The sequence below is a fragment of the Salvelinus namaycush genome, chromosome 37 (assembly GCF_016432855.1).
Source record: "Salvelinus namaycush isolate Seneca chromosome 37, SaNama_1.0, whole genome shotgun sequence".
NCBI lineage: Eukaryota > Metazoa > Chordata > Actinopteri > Salmoniformes > Salmonidae > Salvelinus > Salvelinus namaycush.
Window position 1 is genome coordinate 4,214,371 of NC_052343.1, and position 21,014 is coordinate 4,235,384.

A 21,014-nucleotide genomic window follows, 5' to 3' on the forward strand; every position below is an offset into this window, starting at 1 on the left:
AAAACACCAAAACACCCACATTACATATAAAACAAAAGATAAAACAGTGAACTATGTTTGTGCTGAACGACCTGAAGATAAAACAGTACATCATATAACATCCCTACACCACTACATGTCCACAACACAAAATGTTCAATACTACCATACAACAATATCACAATGTGTGCCTATGCATGTCTGCACCTTTGTGTGTGTCTCTTCACAGTACCGTTGTTCCATAAGGTGCATTTTTTACCTGCTTTTTTGTTTTTAAATCTGATTCTACTGCTTGCATCAGTTACCTGATGTGGAATAGAGTTCCATGTAGTCATGGCTCTATGTAGTACTGTGCGCCTCCCATAGTCTGTTCTGGACTTGGGGACTGTGAAGAGACCTTTGGTGGCATGTCTTGTGGGGTATTCATGGGTGTCCGAGCTGTGCGCTTGTATTTTAAACAGACAACTCGGTACCTTGAGTTTGTCAACACCTCTTACAAAAACAAGTAATGAGGAAGTCAATCTCTCTTCCACTTTGAGCCATGAGAGATTGACATGGAGCGCTAACATTAATGACATGCGTGTACTTTTAAGGGCCAGACGTGCTGCCATGTTCTGAGCCAACTGCAATTTTCCCAAGTCCCTCTTTGTGACATCTGACCACACTACTCAACAGTAGTCTAGGTAAGACAAAACCAGGGCCTGTAGGACCTGCCTTGTTGATAGTGTTGTTAAGAAAGCAGAGCAGCGCTTTATTATGGACAGACTTCTCCCCTTCTTAGCTACTGTTGTATCAATATGTTTTGACCATGACAGTTTAAAATCCAGGGTTACACCAAGCCGTTTAGTCACCTCAACTTTCTCAATTTCCACATTATTCATTACGAGACGTAGCTGAGGTTTAGGGTTTAGTGAAAGATTTGTCTCAAATAAAATGATTTTAGTTTTGGAAATATATAGGACTAACTTATTCCTTGCTACCCATTCCGAAACTAACTCCAGCGCATTGTTAAATGTTGCAGTCATTTCAATCGCTGTAGTAGCTGACGTGTATAGTGTTGAGTCATCCGCATACATAGACACACTGGCCTTACTCAAAGCCAGTGGCATGTCATTAGTAAAGATTGAAAACAGCAAGGGGCCTAAACAGCTACCCTGGGGAATTCCTGATTCTACCTGGATTATGTTTGAGAGGCTTCCATTAAAGAACTGTGTTCTGTTAGACAAGTAACGATTTATCCACATTATAGCAGCAGGTGTAAGCCATAACACATACATTTTCCAGCAGCAGACTGATCGATAACAGCCCCCACAATAATTGTATAATCAATTTCTCTCAGCCAATCATTTGTGTAAGTGCCGTGCTTGTTGAGTGTCCTTCCCTATAAGTGTGCTGAAAGTCTGTGGTCAATTTGTTAACTGTGAAATAGCATTGTATCTGGTCAAACACAATTTTTTCCAGAAGTTTACTAAGGGTTGGTAACAGGCTGATTTGTCGCTATTTGAGCCAGTAAAGGGGGCTTTACTACTCTTGGGTAGCGGAATGACTTTAGCTTCCCTCCAGGCCGGAGGGCACACACTTTCTACTAGACTTAAATTTAAGATGTGGCAAAAAGTAGTGGCAATATCGTCCGCTATTATCCTCAGTAATTTTGCATCCAGATTGTCAGTGGCTTGTCATTGCTGATTGACAACAAAACTTTTTTCACCTCTTTCACACTGGCTTTTCAGAATTCAGAGGTACAATTCTTGTCTTTCACAATTTGGTCAGATATACTTGGATGTGTAATGTCAGCGTTTGTTGTCATTAAAGTAGTTGGCAATATCAGTGGGTTTTGTGTTGAATGAGCCATCTGATTCAATGAATGATGGAGCATAGTTGGCTTTTTCCCAAAAAATGTCATGTAAGGCGCTCCAAAGCTTTTTACTATCATTCTGTATATCATTTATCTTTGTTTCATAGTATAGTTTATTTTTATTTTTTTTATTTAGCTTAGTCACATGATTTCTTAATTTGCAGTATGTTTGCCAATCAATTGGGCTGCCACACTTATTTGCCATACCCTTTGCCTCATCCCTCTCAACCATACAATTTTTCAATTCCTCATCAATCCAAGGGGTTTTAACATTTTTTACAGTAATTTTCTTAATGGGTGGGTGCTTAGTATCTGGAATAAGCAATTTCATAAATGTGTCAAGTGCAGCGTCTGGTTGCTCCTCATTACACACCACAGACCAGCAAATCTTTTTTTAATCATCAACATATGAATCACTACAAAACTTATTGTATGACCTCTTATATTAGGCCTAGCCTTTGGAACTTTGGTTTTCCTAGATATGGCTATTATATTGTGATCACGACATCCTATGGATTCAGATACTGCTTTAAAACAAATTTCTACAGCATTAGTAAAGATGTGATCAATACATGTTGATGATTTCATTCCTGTGTTGTTTGTAAATACCCTGGTAGATTAACTGACAACCCAAACCAGGTTGCAGGCACTGGTTACAGTTTGACGTTTTTTCTTGAGTGTGCAGCTTGATGAGAGAGAGTCAATATTAAATCACCCCAAAAATATACTTCTCTGTTGATATCACATACAGTTGAAGTCATAAGTTTACATACACCTTAGCAAAATAGATTTAAACTCAGTTTTTCAAAACTCCTGACATTTAATCCTTGTAAAACTGTCCTGTCTTAGGACAGTTAGGATCACCATTTTATTTTAAGAATGTGAAATGTCAGCATAATAGTAGAGAATGATTTATTTCAGCTTTTATTTCTTTCATCACATTCCCAGTGGGTCAGAAGTTTATATACACTCAATTAGTATTTGGTAGCACTGCCTTTAAATTGCTTAAAACTTCTCTAGGGTAGGGGGCAGCATTCGGAATTTTGGATGAAAAGCATGCCCAAATTAAACTGCCTGCTTCTCGGGCCCAGAAGATATGATATGCATATACCTGGTAGATTTGGATAGAAAACACTCTAAAGTTTCCAAAACTGTTAAAATAGTGTCTGTGAGTATAACAGAACTGATTTGGCAGGCGAAAACCTGAGAAAAATCCATTCGGGAAGTCGTTTTTTTTGTTGGTTATGTAGTTTTCTATTCAATGCCATTACAGTATCCATTGACTTAGGACTCAAATTGCAGTTCCTATGCCTTCCACTAGATGTCAACAGTCTTTAGAATTTGTTTCAGGCTTGTATTCTTAAAAATGAGGAAGTAAGAGCAGTCTGAATGAGTGGACCCTAAAGTGTCACAGAGCTTTTTCATGCACGCGACCGAGAGAGTGCCTTTCTTGTTTACATTTTATATTGACGACGTTATTGTCCGGTTTAAATATGATCGATTATTTAGGCTAAAAACAACCTGAGGATTGAATATAAACATCGTTTGACATGTTTCTATGAACTTTACGGATACAATTTGGATTTTTGTGGATTACTGAAGAAATTGAGCGAACAAAACAGAGGTTTTTGGATATAAAGAGACTTTATTGAACAAAAGGAACATTTATTGAGTAAATTAATGTCTGCTGAGTGCAACCATATGAAGATCATCAAAGGTAAGGGATTAATTTTATCTCTATTTCTGACTTGTGTAACTCTTCTACTTGGCTGGTTACTGTTTGTAATGATTTGTCTGCTGGGCTATGTTCTCAAATAATCGTAAGGTATGCTTTCGCCGTAAAGTGTTTTTTAAATCTGACACCGTGGTTGGACTCACAAGAAGTTAATCTTTAAACCTATGTAAAATATGTTTTGTTTTCTGATTTTTTATAATGAGTATTTCTGTATTTGAATTTGGCGCCCAACAGTTTCACTGGCTGTTGAAGAGGTGGGACGCTAACGTCTCACGTACCCAAGAGAGGTTAACTTGGGTCAAACATTTCTGGTAGCCTTCCACAAGCTTCCCACAGTAAATTGGGTGAATTTTGGCCCATTCCTCCTGACAGAGCTGGTGTAACTGAGTCAGGTTTGTAGGCCTCCTTGCTCGCACACGCTTTTTCAGTTCTGCCCACAAATTGTCTATGGGATTGAGGTCAGGGCTTTGTGATGGCCACTCCAATACCTTGACTTTGTTGTCCTTAAGCCATTTTGCCACAACTTCAGAAGTATGCTTGGGGTCATTGTCCATTTGGAAGACCCATTTGCGACCAAGCTTTAACTTCCTGACTGATGTCTTGAGATGTTGCTTCAATATATCCACATAATTTTCCTGCCTCATGATGCCATCTATTTTGTGAAGTGCACCAGTCCCTCCTGCAGCAAAGCACCCCCACAACATGATGCTGCCACCCCCGTGCTTCACGGTTGGGATGGTGTTCTTTGGCTTGCAAGCCTCCCCCTTTTTCCTCAAAACAAAACAATGGTCATTATGGCCAAACAGTTCTATTTTTGTTTCATCAGACCAGAGGACATTTCTCCATGTGCAGTTGCAAACCGTAGTCTGGCTTTTTTTACGCCAGTTTTGGAGCAGTGGCTTCTTTCTTGCTGAGTGGTCTTTCAGGTTATGTCGATATAGGACTCATTTTACTGTGGATATAGATACTTTTATACCTGTTTCCTCCAGCATCTTCACAAGGTCCTTTGCTGTTGTTCTGGCATCTCTAGGAGACAGAACACATCTCCTTCCTGAGTGGTATGACGGCTGCGTGGTCCCATGGTGTTTACACTTGCATACTATTGTTTGTACAGATGAACGTGGTACTTTCAGGCATTTTGAAATTGCTCCCAAGGATGAACCGGACTTGTGGAGGTCTACAATGTGTTTTCTGAGGTCTTGGCTGATTTCTTTTGATTTTCCCATGATGTCAAGCAAAGAGGCACTGAGTTTGAATGTAGGCCTTCAAATACATCCACAGGTACACCTCCAATTGACTCAAATTATGTCAATTAGCCTATCAGAAGCTTCTAAAGCCATGACATCATTTTCTGGAATTTTCTGGCACAGTCAACTTGGTGTAGGTCAACTTCTGACCCACTGGAATTGTGATACAGTGAATTATAAGTGAAATAATCTGTCTGTAAACAATTGTTGGAAAAATTACATGTAGATGTCTTAACCGACTTGCCAAAAGTATAGTTTGTTAACAAGAAATTTGTGGAGTGGTTGAAAAACTAGTTTTAATGACTCCAACCTAAATGTATGTAAACTTCCGACTTCAACTGTACATTATCAAGCATTTCACACATATTATCCAAATACTGACTGTTAGCACTTGGTGGTCTATAGCAGCTTCCCACAAGACTGAGCTTTTGGTGAGGCCGATGAACCTGTAGATATATTACTTCAACAGTATTTAACATTAGATCGTCTCTAGAATTTAACACCTCTTTTTCTGGATTTTGATAATTAGCGGGTATCGGCCTAATTCTGCTCTTCATGCATTATTTGGTGTTTTACGTTGTACACAGACTATATTTTTGCATGCAGTCTCAATTTGGTGTTTGTCCCATTTTGTGAATTCTTGGTTGGTGAGCGGACCCCAGACCTCACAACCATAAAGGGCAATGTGTTCTATAACTGATTCAAGGATTTTTAGCCAGATCCTAATTGGTCTGTCGAAATTGATGTTCCGTTTGATGGCATAGAATTCCCTTCTTGTCTCTCAGATCGTTCACAGCTTTGTGGAAGTTACCGGTGGCGCTGATGTTTAGGCCAAGGTACAGTGTGTATAGTTTTTTGTGTGCTCTAGGGCATTTGTGTCTAGATGGAATTTATATTCGTGGTCATTGTAACTGGACCTTTTTTGGAACACCATTCTATTTAGTCTTACTGAGATTTACTGTCAGGGCCCAGGTCTGACAGAAACTGTGCAGAAGATCTAGGTACTTTTGTAGGCCCTCCTTGGCACCAGATCATCAGCAAACAGTAGACATTTGACTTCAGATTCTAGTAAGGTGAGGCCGGGTGCTGCAGACTGTTCTAGTGTCCTCGCCAATTTGTTGAAATACATGTTGAAGAGGGTGGGGCTTAAGCTGCATCCCTGTCTCACCCCCCGGCTCTTTGGAAAGAAATGTGTGTGTTTTTTGCCAATTTTAACCGCACACTTGTTGTTTGTGTTAATGGATATCATAATGTATGTTTTTCCCCCAATGCCACTTTCCATCAATTTGTATAGCAGACCCTCAAGCCAAATTGAGTCTAAAGCTTTTTTTAAATCAACAAAGCATGAAAAGACTTTGCCTTGTTTGTAAATTAGGGTGTGCAGGGGTCTCTCTCGCTCTCCCTCAGGACAAAGAGGGACAGAGCACAGACCTACCATACAGGCTAATATAGGGGAGACGTCATTCAGTGCAACACATGAAACTGTGGGTGAGTAGAGGGGACTTAGATAAATCAAGACAAAGCTTTTGTACAGTGATTTGTGTTTGGCTAAGAAGGCTCAATATCAATGTTGCTAAAGAAAAGAAATACGCAAGTGCAGAACAATTACTTATTATTTGAACAGCGATAATATTTAACTCAAATCTTTTTTCATAAATTAAACAAAGCCTTTCAAAAGTGTGCACATTTATTGTGTAAATTGTTTGCCATTTGATTAATAAATGTTTATCAATTCCCTACTATATATATGTAACCGATGTGAAATGGCTAGCTAGTTAGCGGTGGTGCGCGCTATTAGCGTTTCAATCGGTGACGTCACTCGCTCTGAGACCTTAAAGTAGTTGTTCCCCGTGCTCTGCAAGGCTTTTGTGAAGCGATGGGTAACGATGCTTCGAGGGTGGCTGTTGTCGGTGTGTGTGTGTCCCTGGTTCGAGGAGAGGTACGTTAGCAATACTGTTACATATACACACTACCATTCAAAAGTTTGGGGTCACTTAGAAATGTCCTTGTTTTTGAAAGAAAAGCACATTTTTTGTCCATTAAAATAAAACTGACCTTCTTTAGGCAAGTTGAGTATCTGGAGCATCAGCATGTGTGGGTTCGATTACAGGCTCAAAATGGCCAGAAACTAAGAACTTTCTTCTGAAACTCGTCTCGTCTCGTATTCTTGTTCTGAGAAATGGAGCCTACTCCATGCGAGAAATTGACAACAAACTGAAGATCTCGTACAACACTGTGTCCTACTCCCTTCACAGAACAGCACAAACTGTCCCTAACCAGAATAGAAAGAGCAGTGGGAGGCCCCGGTGCAAAACTGAGCAAGAGAGTGTCTTATTTGAGAAACAGACGCCTCACAAGTCCTAAACTGGCAGCTTCATTAAATAGTACCCGCAAAACACCAGTCTCAATGTCAACAGTGAAGAGGTGACTCCGGGATGCTGGCCTTCTAGGCAGAGTTCCTCTGTCCACTGTCTGTGTTCTTTTGCCCATCTTAATATTTGATTTTTATTGGACATGGCTTTTCTTTGCAACTCTGCCTAGAAGGCCAGTATCCCAGGTGTCGCAACTTGTGAGGCTTCTGTTTCTGAAACTAGACACTAATGATTTGGTTTCTCAAAGGGAGGCTGTGTAGTCTTGCCCACTACTTGTGTCTGTTCCGATAGGACAGGTTAAGCCTAATACAGAGGCTATTTCTTTAGGGCTGTTGCCCATGTATATTTTGTAAATCTACTCATTTGATATGGCGCCATCACTGTAAATAGATCTACATTTTGAGAACTTCAACCCGCCTTCCTTCCTTCCACTGATTCCTGGCCTTACGACTGCTACAACATTTGTAAACACTCGCTTACCAAGACAAATTGGGTCATTAGTTGGAATCACGGGCAGAAAACACGTTAATATGCCAGCTTTGCTTAGAGAGCGGTTGTCATCAGGACCTAAACATTTGCAGCTAGTAATAATAACTCAGCAGGAGAGATAATGAGGAATAAGTAGGGTAAGTGGTGAGAGAAAACATGGAGGCATTTCCTACTTTAACTGAGAAATGCGCAGGAAAGTCGGTGGTGTGACACAGTATAGAGATGTGCTATTGGAAGTAGAGAGACAAGGACACCAGGGTGGGGAAAACAGACATGTTCAGGGCCAGTAGATAGACTCACAAGGTCTTCTGGAAAGGCTATTTATGAAACTTTCCCAACATACGTCACAACTGACTCATGTCTAAATTAAACAGGCAAATTTGACTTGACACACAATTTTGCTCTCAGGAGTAAAGGCCAGCCTTAGTTTAGTTTCGATCGTTAAGCTGTCAATCTTCAACAGCACCATGCTGAAGAGCTTCACATTATCCAGAACCTCTGTTGACAGTCTGACGAGTACATCTCATTTCTAAATTGGCTTCGTTGTCAGTTGCTTACTGCTATTGTGTTCAAGCCTGCTTGGACGTGGCGTCACCTTGGAAGACTGAGACGTTCTTGAGACCGGATGACAGCGTGACCGTGACCAGCATTCAGCCCCACACAGCGTCCCACAGGACACGAACAACATGCAGAGTATACAACCATCAGAGACACGTCCATATGGCATACCACAGCCCAGCGCTGTTCCAAAACCACCATTAGTCAGCACAACATTAAAGCTTATTTAGATTATCTTCGCTTCCATTAAGTCATCCTCATCCTGAAAACTCCACCCATCTGGGCTCCCATTCTCTTTTGACTAAGAGGAGCTTCTCAAAGTCATCCTTTGGAGCAAATATGTGAACCGCAGGGCTCTGAAAATCAGTGAGGTGTCACCTTGTGAATGTATGGACACTTGCTGGTTAAACAGCTTTGAAAATAGAGATGGTGTTGACTAAAGAGGGGACGGCCGGGGTGTGGGATGTAAGGGACCAGTCTAATGGCTTGTCCATTGTCCAGACCTGAAAGAAAAATGTCTTAGAGAAAACACATAGCCTCGACGAACCGGCAGGTTAGGGGATTTAGACGGGTCTGTCCCAGAGAAAAAAAAGCCAGAATGAACAGGCAGATGGAGATCTTGTGTGTATGCGTGTATGTGTGTGTGTGTGTGTGTGTGAGAGACAGGGTAAAATGAGGCTGCTTGGCAGGTGCCACCGAGGTTGAGTTATTGGAGGGGAACAGGGTTGCACTTTCCCCCGTCTGGCCGCTCCACTCCAGTCCATCAGTGGAATGTCTGGCGGCCGGTGATGTGTGCGGTCGCGCCGCCACACCTGGAGACACCTGGCCACACCTGAGATACCTGTGACATCACACACACAGTCCTGGGAGTTCTAGGGGCCGTTTAGAGAGGGAGATTGACAGGACCATCTGACCTGTGATAGAGCAAGAACAGAGCACCCTTTGTCCCATAGCCACTCATCAGTTTAACAGTGTCATGAAAGAGTATTGCCAGCTAACACCCGCCTGCATCTCACATCGGCCCTAAAAAATAAAAAAAAGTTTCTGTACTACTCATAATAGAATGGCCTATGTCTTTAGAGGACAGTGTACACGTTATACACATCAGCCATGGCTACACAAGGCCCCCACATAGAGTTGTGAACGTGTGACCTTCCGTCAATAGTTTCCCAACATTAAAAAGTATTTGGAGAGACACGCTCGTTCTGTAGGTGAACAAGTCAGGGCTAGGCCCCACACTCCCACAAGCATCCAGTGGTGGCTTTTTCCAATTAGGACAGCATTATGTTATACCTTGGTCCAGGTATTACAGCCCAGCCTGGAACACATCCAATAGGGCAGCGCACAATTGGCCAATAGTCGTTAGGTTAGGGTTTGGCCGGGGTAGGCCGTCATTGTAAACAAGAATTTGTTCTTAACTGACTTGCCTAGTTAAATGAAGGTTAAATAAAATACATTGGGGAAAAAATGTGGAGTCACACAAAACCAGTCCCTCTCAATCACTGGCTGGTCTTCCAACCAGCAACCCATAAAGAGAGCTCCAAAATCCAAAGATACAGCTTAAGAAATGTTTCCTTTACAGATTTGAAAGCTATTTGATGCCATCTGTTTGTTTGTTTCTAAATGCATTTATTCTAAACTCGGTGAGAGGAAAATGCAAGGCTTGTGAAAAAGCTAACTATAGGGAGAGAAAACCAATGAGTGTAGCAACCAAAGAATCATTCAGGCTAATGATGATTTCCATTTGTTAGAGACAGAGGGTTATGATAACGCAGCTCCATTGCCAGGGTCAGCCAGTTAGCGTTCCAGCACATCCTCGTCGTCCAATCAGATACGGTGTTGTTCCACAGAGTTTTCACCAAGCCAAGAACACAGATTAATGGACATCTGTTGTCTGATGGGCCCTCTGCGATGTCATGTGGAGCCTGTGGTTACAAATGGGGCATCCAATTTCTGTTCTGGATCTTCAACACAATTTGTATTTTGGGCTGAAATGTTACGTAACTCCAGCTATTTTAAACCTCAAACTGCATATTACTTCTTAATTAAGGGATCTTCATTTTCTGGAGAGTCGAAAGTTGATGCCAGACTGAACTCTGCACCATTCCACACTATTTTAGTGAAATTAAATACCAATCCATGATGAACAGCAGAAAATCTTCTGTGCATCATGGGGGTCTTCTGAGGAGAGCCACATTCCTCAGAGATGTCAGAACTGTCCCAGGTCAAGGTCTTCATTGATGCTAATGAATGCTAAGGGCAAAGTGTCCATCCATACCATGACCACACTCAGCACAGGGTTAGCTTAGTTAGCACACAAAGACCCACTGAATGGGCATCTGTTGGATCACCTGTGCTCCACTACCTCGGTGTTTGAAGTAAAACACCATCCCTGATAGGATGCTCAGAGGGAATATTTCACTTCTTCTTGTTTTTCATGCCAGCGTTTCGTGACAGGCCGGCCGGCCCAGCAAGCGTCAGAGGGCTGCAGTGTGGCCTGGGAGCCTGAGGTTCACACAGGCTGCTCATTAATACCTGATCAACCCAGAGAGACAGAGGACGTCTGTGGAGTCCGGCCAGCTCTCTCTTCCTCCCCACAGAGACCCCCTTTCTCTGCCTCGCTCCCCACTTTGTTTCTTTATTGCGTGGCGTGCACAGAGAAAACACACCTATAATATCCTGTTCCACCTTTTCAGAGAGGCGGAGTGAGTGTTGAGCGAGAAAGGCGGGGTACGAGGTGAAGGGAGAGTGAGTGGAGGGGGATGAAAACGAAATTGGCTCTTGCAAATGTGACGACACTCCGCTTTTAGCAACCTCTGTCCCTCAGCATTAATTAGTGTGTTGTCCCTCTCACTGGCTCCTGTCTGAGGCTGAAGTGGATCAGGTGAGGGAGGTAAACACAATATCCCCAGGGTGTGCTGAACCCAGGAGAGGGCAACAATGTCCCACTGCTGGGCCCACAGAAGGCTGCCTGTTGTTGAGAAGCAGAACATAATTTAGCAGTCATTTCTTACCTTCTCCTCTAATTTCCTCCTGCTGGTTCATGGACAAGGTCGACAGTGAATGGTTCACTCCACTGCATAAAAAGCCTTTTTCTCCTCAGAGGAGAAAACGCTAGTCTTACCTGTGCGCTTGTGTGTATAAGTGTGTATGCCTACGTCTGTTTCGACCGGACTTATGAGGGTATCAGGTAGCTCACACCAAACCAAAACTGGTGCATTCAAGAAGGCAATCTCAGTGTCTTTGCACTCAGTGCTTATGCTTCATTGACTGCTGGCGGTCAAAAGTAATTGTGGTTTAGCCCTACTTATATAAAAAGAAACGTTCTTTACAGTTTTTCCCAATTGTTTACACACTAAAATTGGATCTTGAAACGCAAATCACCGAAACCTGAAACTCATGTACCAAATCCCTACACCAAGTCTGCAAAATTGCAAGCACAATTCCTGCTTTACACTCGGTTTTCAATTCTATATCACACTTTTTGCAAAACACTACACACAGTTCCCTACATTAGGCACAACATTCAACATTAACATCTCTTTAGTCCCATTGGAAAGCAACGCCAACCACAATGCCAAGTTCTAAACACCAATTGGCAACACTCCTCACAGGTGTAAACACTAGTTGCTGAATTGTTCACTTAGAGATCGGAGCTTTAGCACTGTAAAAGGCCACAGATGAGCTCTCCTGTTTTGGAGGAAAATGGAAGTCAATGGTGAAGCAAGAGCTAGAGGTGAAGGAGTGAGAGGAAGAGGAGGACGCGGAAGGACAGTTGTCTCAGATGAGATCAGGGCCACATTGGTTGACCATGTGCTCAACCAAAGATTGAGTATGAGGGAGGCTGGGCAGAGAGTTCAGCCCAACCTGAGCCACTACACGGTTGCATCTATCATTCGTACATTCACAAATGAGAACCGGTAAGTTACCTACCATCTACACTACAGTATGCTCTTTGTGTATGTATACTGTAGTATACTGAAGTCTGACATATCAGTAGGCCTATGCTACTCAGTGATTGTTGGCCAATGTTACAGTAATGTTATTTCATATTGAAAGAAAATATTATTTTAGCTTACTGTAACCAATCATATATTTGTGGATTTTCTGCAGAACTGAGAGATGGCCAGGCCATGGTGGAAGACACTGGCTGTTCACACCAGAACAGGAGACCGCTATTGTGAACATGGTGGTGGCAAACAATACCATTAGATTACGAGAAATCCAGAACCACATAATTGCAGACAACACAATATTCAATAACATTCACCAGGTGGGCTTGTCTACATTGGACCGTGTATTACAGCGCAACCGAAGCCGGATGAAACAGGTCTACAGGGCGCCATTTGAGTGAAACTCAGAGAGAGTTAAAGAACAGCGCTATGAATATGTGCAAGTAAATACTAGACTGTGAATTTACTATCATATCAGCACTGTATAGACACATTACAGTACTGTAACCCAGTGTATTGTGCCTCCCCATATTGACTGCTCTAGGTGTGTGTCACATATCTTGTTGTCTGTTTCAGAGAGTCTTGGAGCTGGATGCCGCTGCAATTCAGCATGTTTAGATTTACATTGATGAGGCTGGCTTCAACCTAGCCAAAAGAAGGTGACTGGGACGGAACGTTATTGGCCACCGTGCCATTGTGAATGTCCCTGGACAGCGTGGAGGGAATATCACCATGTGCGCAGCTGTTAGCCAGCAAGGCGTCCTCCATCACCATGCCAACCTTGGTCCCTACAACACCGCCCTTCTCATCACATTCCTGGACACACTACATGGCATCCTCATTCCAGCCGAGCAGAGGGGTGGGACCAGAGCAGCCCAGGTTATGTTGTCATCTGGATCAGCGTGAGTTTCCACCTGGCTGCTCTGGTCCACAACTGGTTCCTCGATCACCCACAATTTATTGTTCTATACCTCCCACCATATTCGTAATGTTTTTTTTTTTTAGTTTCCCCTCGCACGCATGCCTCTTCTCCAGGCAATGGAGCATGTATGTGGTGAAGTTGATGTGGGGGCTTTCAGCAGTGACTGATCCGTCACTCCGGAAGATTCTTTCCCCGCTGTTTAGCCAGGGAGAACATCGCTTGTGATGTAGATGAGGTACTGTGGTCAGACCAAAATAGGAGGCAGGATGCAGCCTAATGTCTTTTTTCTTACATTTTGCATGTGTTTTTGTCTTTTTCTGTTTAGAGTTCTGAAAGAATGAGCCACTTTAAAAAAATAATTGTACAAAAAACCCTTTATCTTACTGTATGTTTTTCCTGGTTTTCTCCTGTTGCGTACGGAAAGTGTTATATACAAAACACAAATGTTCAAAATTACTGCATTTTGGAAATAAATGACAATGTTTTTGTTACTGTATTGCATTTGTGTGTGTTTATGTATATTTGAGTAGGTATACATTACTGTAACAAAATTTTACAACCGGCTCCAGTGTAACACTGAAAAGGCCTAAATCTACTGATGGGATATTCATAGTAGTGTTTTGTGTTGAGCACATCAGTGTGTTGCTGGTTGGTAGACAGATCTATTCATATGACGGGCGTGTCATTTTAATGCAACAAAAAATATTTTGGAAAGAGAACAGTTTTGAATGCAGTGTTTGCTTTTGCTAGAGATTTGTAGAGTTCTGTGTATTGTGTTTAGAGTTTTGGGAAAATGGCCCAAAGATTCAGCAAATGTGAGTAAACAATTGTGGAAAACTGTAAAAGCAAGTAGCCTAAACCTATTCATATAGCCTCTTAAATCTCAGTTATTATCAATTAGCCTTCTTTGACTGATGCAAATAGACCTGCCAATTTTTTTCCTCACACTGACTATTAAGCCTGTACTTTGGTCCTGACAAGTCTTTTGGTTAATTAGGCCTAACTTAACATTTTCCAAACGAAGCATGTTTACTACAGAAGGAGAGTTAAATAAATAGGTTGTTGCACTCAGTCTCCAATCACTCCCAAATGAAAGCAGTTTGAAAGAAGTGTCTCTTAATTAATCTCATTAAACCCCCAGTCTTCTCCAAAACAAAGCAATAACACATGCTCTAGCTAGCTCATTACGATGGGAGACATAGAAGTAACATGAAAAGCCTCACCATAAAACATGAAGGACTGTGGGTCTCGTAACATTCACTCTTCATACGCCGACACAGAGAGAGATGAGCATAGAAATATAATGGATAGACCAGCCAGGGTCTCAGATAGCTCATAGCCTAGTCCATGTGACCAAGTCCAATATAACCACCCAAATAAAATATTGTTGTGATGACAAGTGTCTCTGTGGTTTGCACCTAGTGAAGCATGCTTGAGAAGTTGTGCAACTCAAATCAAAATCTCAGCCCTTCCTTCTGGCATTTCAACCTTCAATGCCATTCCAGAATCAAATTCACCGTGTTTGTCTGACCAATCAACTTGTCAAATTCACTGTCCAATTTCAAATTCAAGCTTGCATTGGAGGGCCAATTTTCTTACCAAAGAGGCCCAATAACAAATGAAAGACCATTTGGGGTACACTAAACACAAATCAGTAGACCAATCAAGTTTCACCATACACTAACAGCCTAGTTGTCCAATCTGGGAGCCTCTAAGACCTCTACAGCTCTCTTGTACAGACGGTCCATTCAAACCACTGGGGTGCAAACTGGGCTGTGCGGCAGGTAGCCTAGCTGGTAAGAGCATAACTGAAAGGTCGCTGGCTTGAATCCCTGAGCCGACTAGATCGATGTATCGATGTGCCCTTGAGCAAGGCACTTAACCCTAGTTGCTCCTGTATGTCTCTCTGGATAAGAGCGTCTACTAAGTGGATAAAATTGTTAATTTAATGTAAACAATCAGTTTACTAGATGTAAACAAACTATTTAGACAGGGTTCAGAGCTGACATGACCAACTTGAGTAAACAGCAGAAGCAAGAACCTGGCTAAAGCTTTTAGTCTATCAATGATTGGGGATCAGAGGTAGATTCAGTGCTCCCAGTGACCAAAATGACATGGGTTTTGTCAAGGGCAGCCTATTTCTTATTGGATTTACAAACTGAGGTATGGAATTGTACAACACAACGCAAAGCCTAACCATACTCCAACTGCAGCCAGCCACATTCACAGTGTAAAAAAAGACATCACTCAAAACCATAATGTGGTAGGGCACATGAATTGAAAAACGTGACCGTATTTTCCATCATATTACACACACACACATGCATGCACGCTCACAAACACCTGTGCATGCACTCCTTGTGTGAGAGCTGGTCTTAGAGGAGTGGACTCATTAACCTTCCTGACAAACTGGGCTCAGTGTAAGCAGTGGGGCCTTGGGCCCCCTTCCAGGAAACAGGATGTTTGAACTGTACTGACTGACTTATCAGCAGCTAGGTAGGGACAAGGACCCTGACAGCCATTTCAACACTAGTAAATGCCACTCTTTATCAGATAAGGGAGAGCTTTCACCCAAAGACTTCCGCTGCTGAATGGGGTCATGCCGTGCTTCAAGGCAATCAGAGAAGACATTCGAGACCAAGGGTGGGGAATATAGCAGGGTCATTCAATTTTCTCTTACCTAATTCCTAAAATGTAACCTATTGAAATGAAATAACACTCTAATATTTACATGTATTGTGTTAGCTTAAATACAAGATCAGTGTCCTAATTAGCAGTTGAAAGGCAAGTACTCAACTAAAGCCAACAAGTGGCCTACAAGTCCTTGTTCTTCTCTTTTACACCATCAAAGGCAAAATACTGTAAGCCCAAATCAGCCTGGTCTCATAGACTAGAAGTAACATAGTGAATGTATATTCGGGACACTCAATTTAGTATGATACTGTATGTTATGTTTGGTATGGTTACATAAGACCGATGGTTAACTGAGGCTATGATGAAAGTTGGGTGGTTGGTCTGCCGTATAACGCCAACGTCTAGCAACCCAAAGGTTGTGAGTTCAAATCCCATCGCGGCCAACCTTTAGCATTTTAGCTAATTAGCAACTGTTCAACTACTTACCACTTTTTAGCTACTTGGCAACTACTTAGCATGTTAGCTAGCCCTTCCCTTAACCCTTTTAACTAACCCTTCCCCTTCCCCCTAACTCCTAAACTAACCCCTAGCCTAGCTAACATTAGCCAGCTAGATAGAATTTGTAACATATAGTAAGTTCTGCAAACGTGTAATATATAATACGATTTGTAATCGTGATGACCTGATCAGGACCATGGACAGGGATAGTAAGCTGTCACTCTCCCCCACGTTGACCAACAACATGTAGCCTCACTAGCCTGTGACCGCTAATCTGTAGGGGAGGCGGGGCTCGTCCGACCAAGAAAACACTCGAAAGCTCCCAAGGTTACCAAACTCAGACTGACACAATTACTATGCTTTGCAGCCTAGCAAAGCTACCTCCTAACATGTTGGCTAATTTCGTTAAACCGTTTTGCCAGCCCATCTGTGCTATTTTGAAAACATATTCCTAAAAAGTGGCAGCCTGTGACAAAAACTGGAAGAGTTTTCGAAGTCTGACAAGCAGCAGGTTAGCAGCTGACCGACTTTAGTTATTCCACTAACCAAATGAAAATAATATATTGTTCGCGCGTTAATCTTAATTGCACACGTCTCAATCATCCACAGAAGCCTGACAGTGGGCTGGCTGTCATTTAATATTTGAAAAGCTGAATTTGTGTAATAGGTATTAGGCGGGGAGGATGGGCTTTCGCGTCATTTCTTGTAGCTAAGGGCTACTGGAAAAAAAAAACGCAAAGGCGAGAGTGGAACAACTTCATGTAACCCGCTCCTAGGGACACTGGGCTCCTTTAAATCTAAATATAGCCTGCTCTGAAGCTGATACTCCTAACCATGTAAGCTGATACTCCTAACCATGTAAGCTAAAGCTAACACTTTGTTTAGAAAAGAAACGTACAAAGTTAACACAAAAAGCACTTGTTTTGGTTACCTTGTTCAGGTAGGGGTTACGTGTAACGTCATACCCCCTCTTCTTCGTGTAAACAAATATTTTACTTTGGTCTTCGGATTTATGCATCTCACTCTCGACCGATTCCCGTTTGACTAAACCGTGTGCCATGTTGCCTCCCTCTTTAAATAGCGTACAGTAACCCTGAACTCTGTTGTGAACCCAAGTCAACAAGTGGATGCGCCGGTGAATGCTCTCTTGGGCACATTGACAGCTCTCCCAGTGACAACACAGAACGATGAGCACGAGCGCAAACGGATCAGTCTACCTACAGTGAGGAATGAAGTTGGGCTACATGAATTAACAACTATACTATTTTATTGCTTGGATAAGATAATGCAACTACAGTAGGAGCACTTTTAAAAATGATGAGCCATGAAATCTTGAATAGCCATATAGGTTTATGGCCAACCTTGAGTACACACACACACGTGTTGTTGATAAGGAGTGAAGGCAAGGCTATGTGTGTGAGAGTGTGTTGTTCAATAGGGGGTAAGAAACATTTTATCAATGCCTATTGGATGACAACTTATGACAGCAGATCCCCTTATTGTATGAGACACTTTTAAATGTGCCTTTACAGGCCATGCAATTCAATACTCATCTTTAAAACAAAAGCAATTTAGGTCAAAATAGTTCATATTACCAAAGGAAATAGAGGGATTTACAGTACAGATAGATAGCAATAACAACTGTACTATAGAGGCACAGAATATGTTAGAGAAAAAAACTGAAAGAAATGGAGGAACTTATTCAATAAAGATAAAGTGTACTATGTTATAAAAATAAAGCGAACTGGGTGAAATATGGGGGAAAATGCAACAAATTATTTTTCAATATTCAACATAGAAATGCTACCAAAAATAATTTACTGAAACTTGTTACCCATGATTCACCATACAATATTTTGAAAGAGGAAGCAAAGTATGTTTTTGTTTGTCTCCTTCATTTCCAGTAACCCTAGTTAATTGTAAGGATTTTTTTTCTTCAATTAATAATGTCAAATTAACAGCTATACATACCAGTTGCAGTATATCAAACCTTTTTTATGTACTCAGAGGACATTATTAGCATGTTTTAACCACTCCTATAAACATGGTAGATTATCAGATACTCAACAAGAAGGTCTGATTTCATTATTACTGAAACAGGACCCAAGTGGTAAATATAAAGATCCAGGTTATTTAAAAAAAGAAAATGGAGGCCCCTTACACTTCAGTGTAGTGATGCAAACATTCTAGAAAAATGCATAGCGCATAGAATTAAAAAGGTATTGTCAGATATTATTCATACTAATCAGACAGGTTTTTTACATGGACAAACATTGAAGATAATATAAGACAAGTACTGGAAACAATAAAACAATATGAAACATCTGGGAAACCAGGCCTGGAATTCATAGCTGACTGTGGAAAGACTTTTGATAAAGTATGACTGGAATTTATATATAAATGCCTGGAATATTTCAATTTTGGAGAATCTCTTATACAATGGGTTAAAATTATATGTAGTAACCCTAGGTGTAAAATAGTAAATAATGACTACTTCTCAGAAAGTATTAAACTGTAAAGAGGAGTAAAACAAGGTTGTCCACTATCGGCATATTTATTTATTGTGGAAATGTTAGCTATTAAAATCAGATCCGGCAATAATATCAAGGGGCTAGAAATCCAGGGATTAAAAAGAAAGGTGTCATTGTACACTGACTATGAAGTTGTAGAAACTTCTCAAGGATGATCAATGGAAACAGGATGCACCTGATCTTAATTTCGAGTCTCAACGCAAAGGGTCTGAATACTTGTGTAAATAAGGTATTTCAGTTTTCCATTTTTTATCAATTTGCCAAACATACTAAAAACCTGTTTTTGCTTTGTAATTACGGGGTATTGTTTGTAGATTTATGAGGAAAACATTAATTTAATAAATTTTAGAATAAGGCTGTAACACAACACAATGTGGAAAAAGTCAAGGGGTCTGAATACTTTCCGAAAGCACTGTATAAGCTGGAAGTAGAAATGTAAGTGTTATTGTCCGTTAGTTTCCTCCAATTAGGGGAGGGGTAGTAGGGTTAGGGGAAAATAATGAAGGAAAATATATTGGGGATTGGAAATCATGCAGAAAATTACATTGATTGAAGCCACAATCTATCTGCATTATTAAAGCTTATCCACCCCATAAAAATAATCTAAAATCTCAAATATATTTTGATTTGTTAAACACTGCTTTGGTTACGACATGATTCCAAATGTGTTATTTCAAATTTGAGATTCTTCGAAGTAGCCACCCTTTGCCTTGATGACAGCTTTGCACACAATTGGCATTCTCTCAACCATCTTCATGAGGTAGTCACCTGGAATGCATTTTAATTATCAAGTGTGCCTTGTTAAATGTTAATTTGTGGAATTTCTTTCCTTCTTAATGCATTTGAGCCAATCAGTTGTTTTGTGACAAGATGGGGGTTGTATACAGAAGATAGCCCTATTTGGTAAAAGACCAAGTCCACATTATGGCAAGAACAGTTCAAATTAGCAAAGAGAAACGAGAGTCCATCATTACTTTAAGACATGAAGGTCAGGAAAATGTAAATAACTTTGAATGTTTCTTCAAGTGCAGTTGCAAAAACCATCAAGCCCTATGATGGAACTGGCTCTCATGAGGACTGCCACAGGAAAGGAAGACCCCAGAGTCACCTCTGCTGCAGAGGATAAGTTCATTAGAGTTTCCAGCCTCAGAAATCAGCAATTATCTGCACCTCACAGAGTTCAAGTAACAGACACATCTCAACATCAACTGTTCAGAGGAGACGTGAATCTGCGTGAATCTGGCCTTCATGGTTGAATTGCTGCAAAGAAACCACTACTAAAGGACCCCAATAAAAAGAGACTTGCTTGGGCCAAGAAACACGAGCAATGGACATTAGACCGGTGGAAATCTGTCCTCTGGTCTGATGAGTCCAAATTTGAGATTTTTGGTTCCAACCGCCGTGTCTTTGTGAGATGCAGAGTAGGTGGACAGATGATCTCTGCATGTGTGGTTCCCACCGTGAAGCATGGAGGAGGAGGTGTGATTGTGTGGGGGTGCTTTGCTGGTGACACTGTCTGTGATTTATTTAAAATTCAAGGCACACTTAACCAGCATGGCTACCACAGCATTCGGCAGCGATATGCCATCCCATCTGGTTTGCACTTAGTGGGACTATCATTTGTTTTTCAACAAGACAATGACCCAACACACCTCCAGGCTATGTAAGGGCTATTTGACCAGGAAGGAGAGTGATGGAGTGCTGCATCAGATGATCTGGCCTCCAAAATCACCCAACCACAACCCAATTGAGATGGTTTAGGATGAGTTGGACCACAGAGTGAAGGAAAACCAGCCAACACGTGCCCAGCGAATGTGGGAACTCCTTCAAGACTGTTGGAAAAGCATTCCAGCTGAAGCTGGTTGAGAGAATGCCAAGAGTGGGCAATGTAGAATATAGTAAAAATAAGGAAAAACCCTTGAATGAGTAGGTTTGTCCAAACTTTTGACTGGTACTATATATACTGGAATTTAAATGCAATTCACCCGACCCTGTTTCTTAAAAATATACACTGCTCAAAAAAATAAAGGGAACACTTTAACAACACAATGTAACTCCAAGTCAATCACACTTCTGTGAAATCAAACTGTCCACTTAGGAAGCAACACTGATTGACAATAAATTTCACATGCTGTTGTGCAAATGGAATAGACAACAGGTGGAAATTATAGGCAATTAGCAAGACACCCCCAATAAAGGAGTGGTTCTGCAGGTGGTGACCACAGACCACTTCTCAGTTCC

General features: G+C 41.4%; 1 protein-coding gene across 1 annotated transcript in view; it reads right to left on the bottom strand.

The window, feature by feature from the left end:
* me1 (malic enzyme 1, NADP(+)-dependent, cytosolic) overlaps positions 1 to 17,300 on the bottom strand; it is a 122,551-nt gene extending 105,251 nt beyond the window's left edge. Inside the window, exon 1 of the mRNA XM_038976316.1 lies at positions 17,174 to 17,300. Within this exon, the coding sequence (XP_038832244.1) occupies positions 17,174 to 17,260 (87 nt within the window). The 5' untranslated portion in view covers positions 17,261 to 17,300. The remainder of the gene's footprint in view (positions 1 to 17,173) is intronic.
* Positions 17,301 to 21,014: the final 3,714 nt, after the last annotated feature.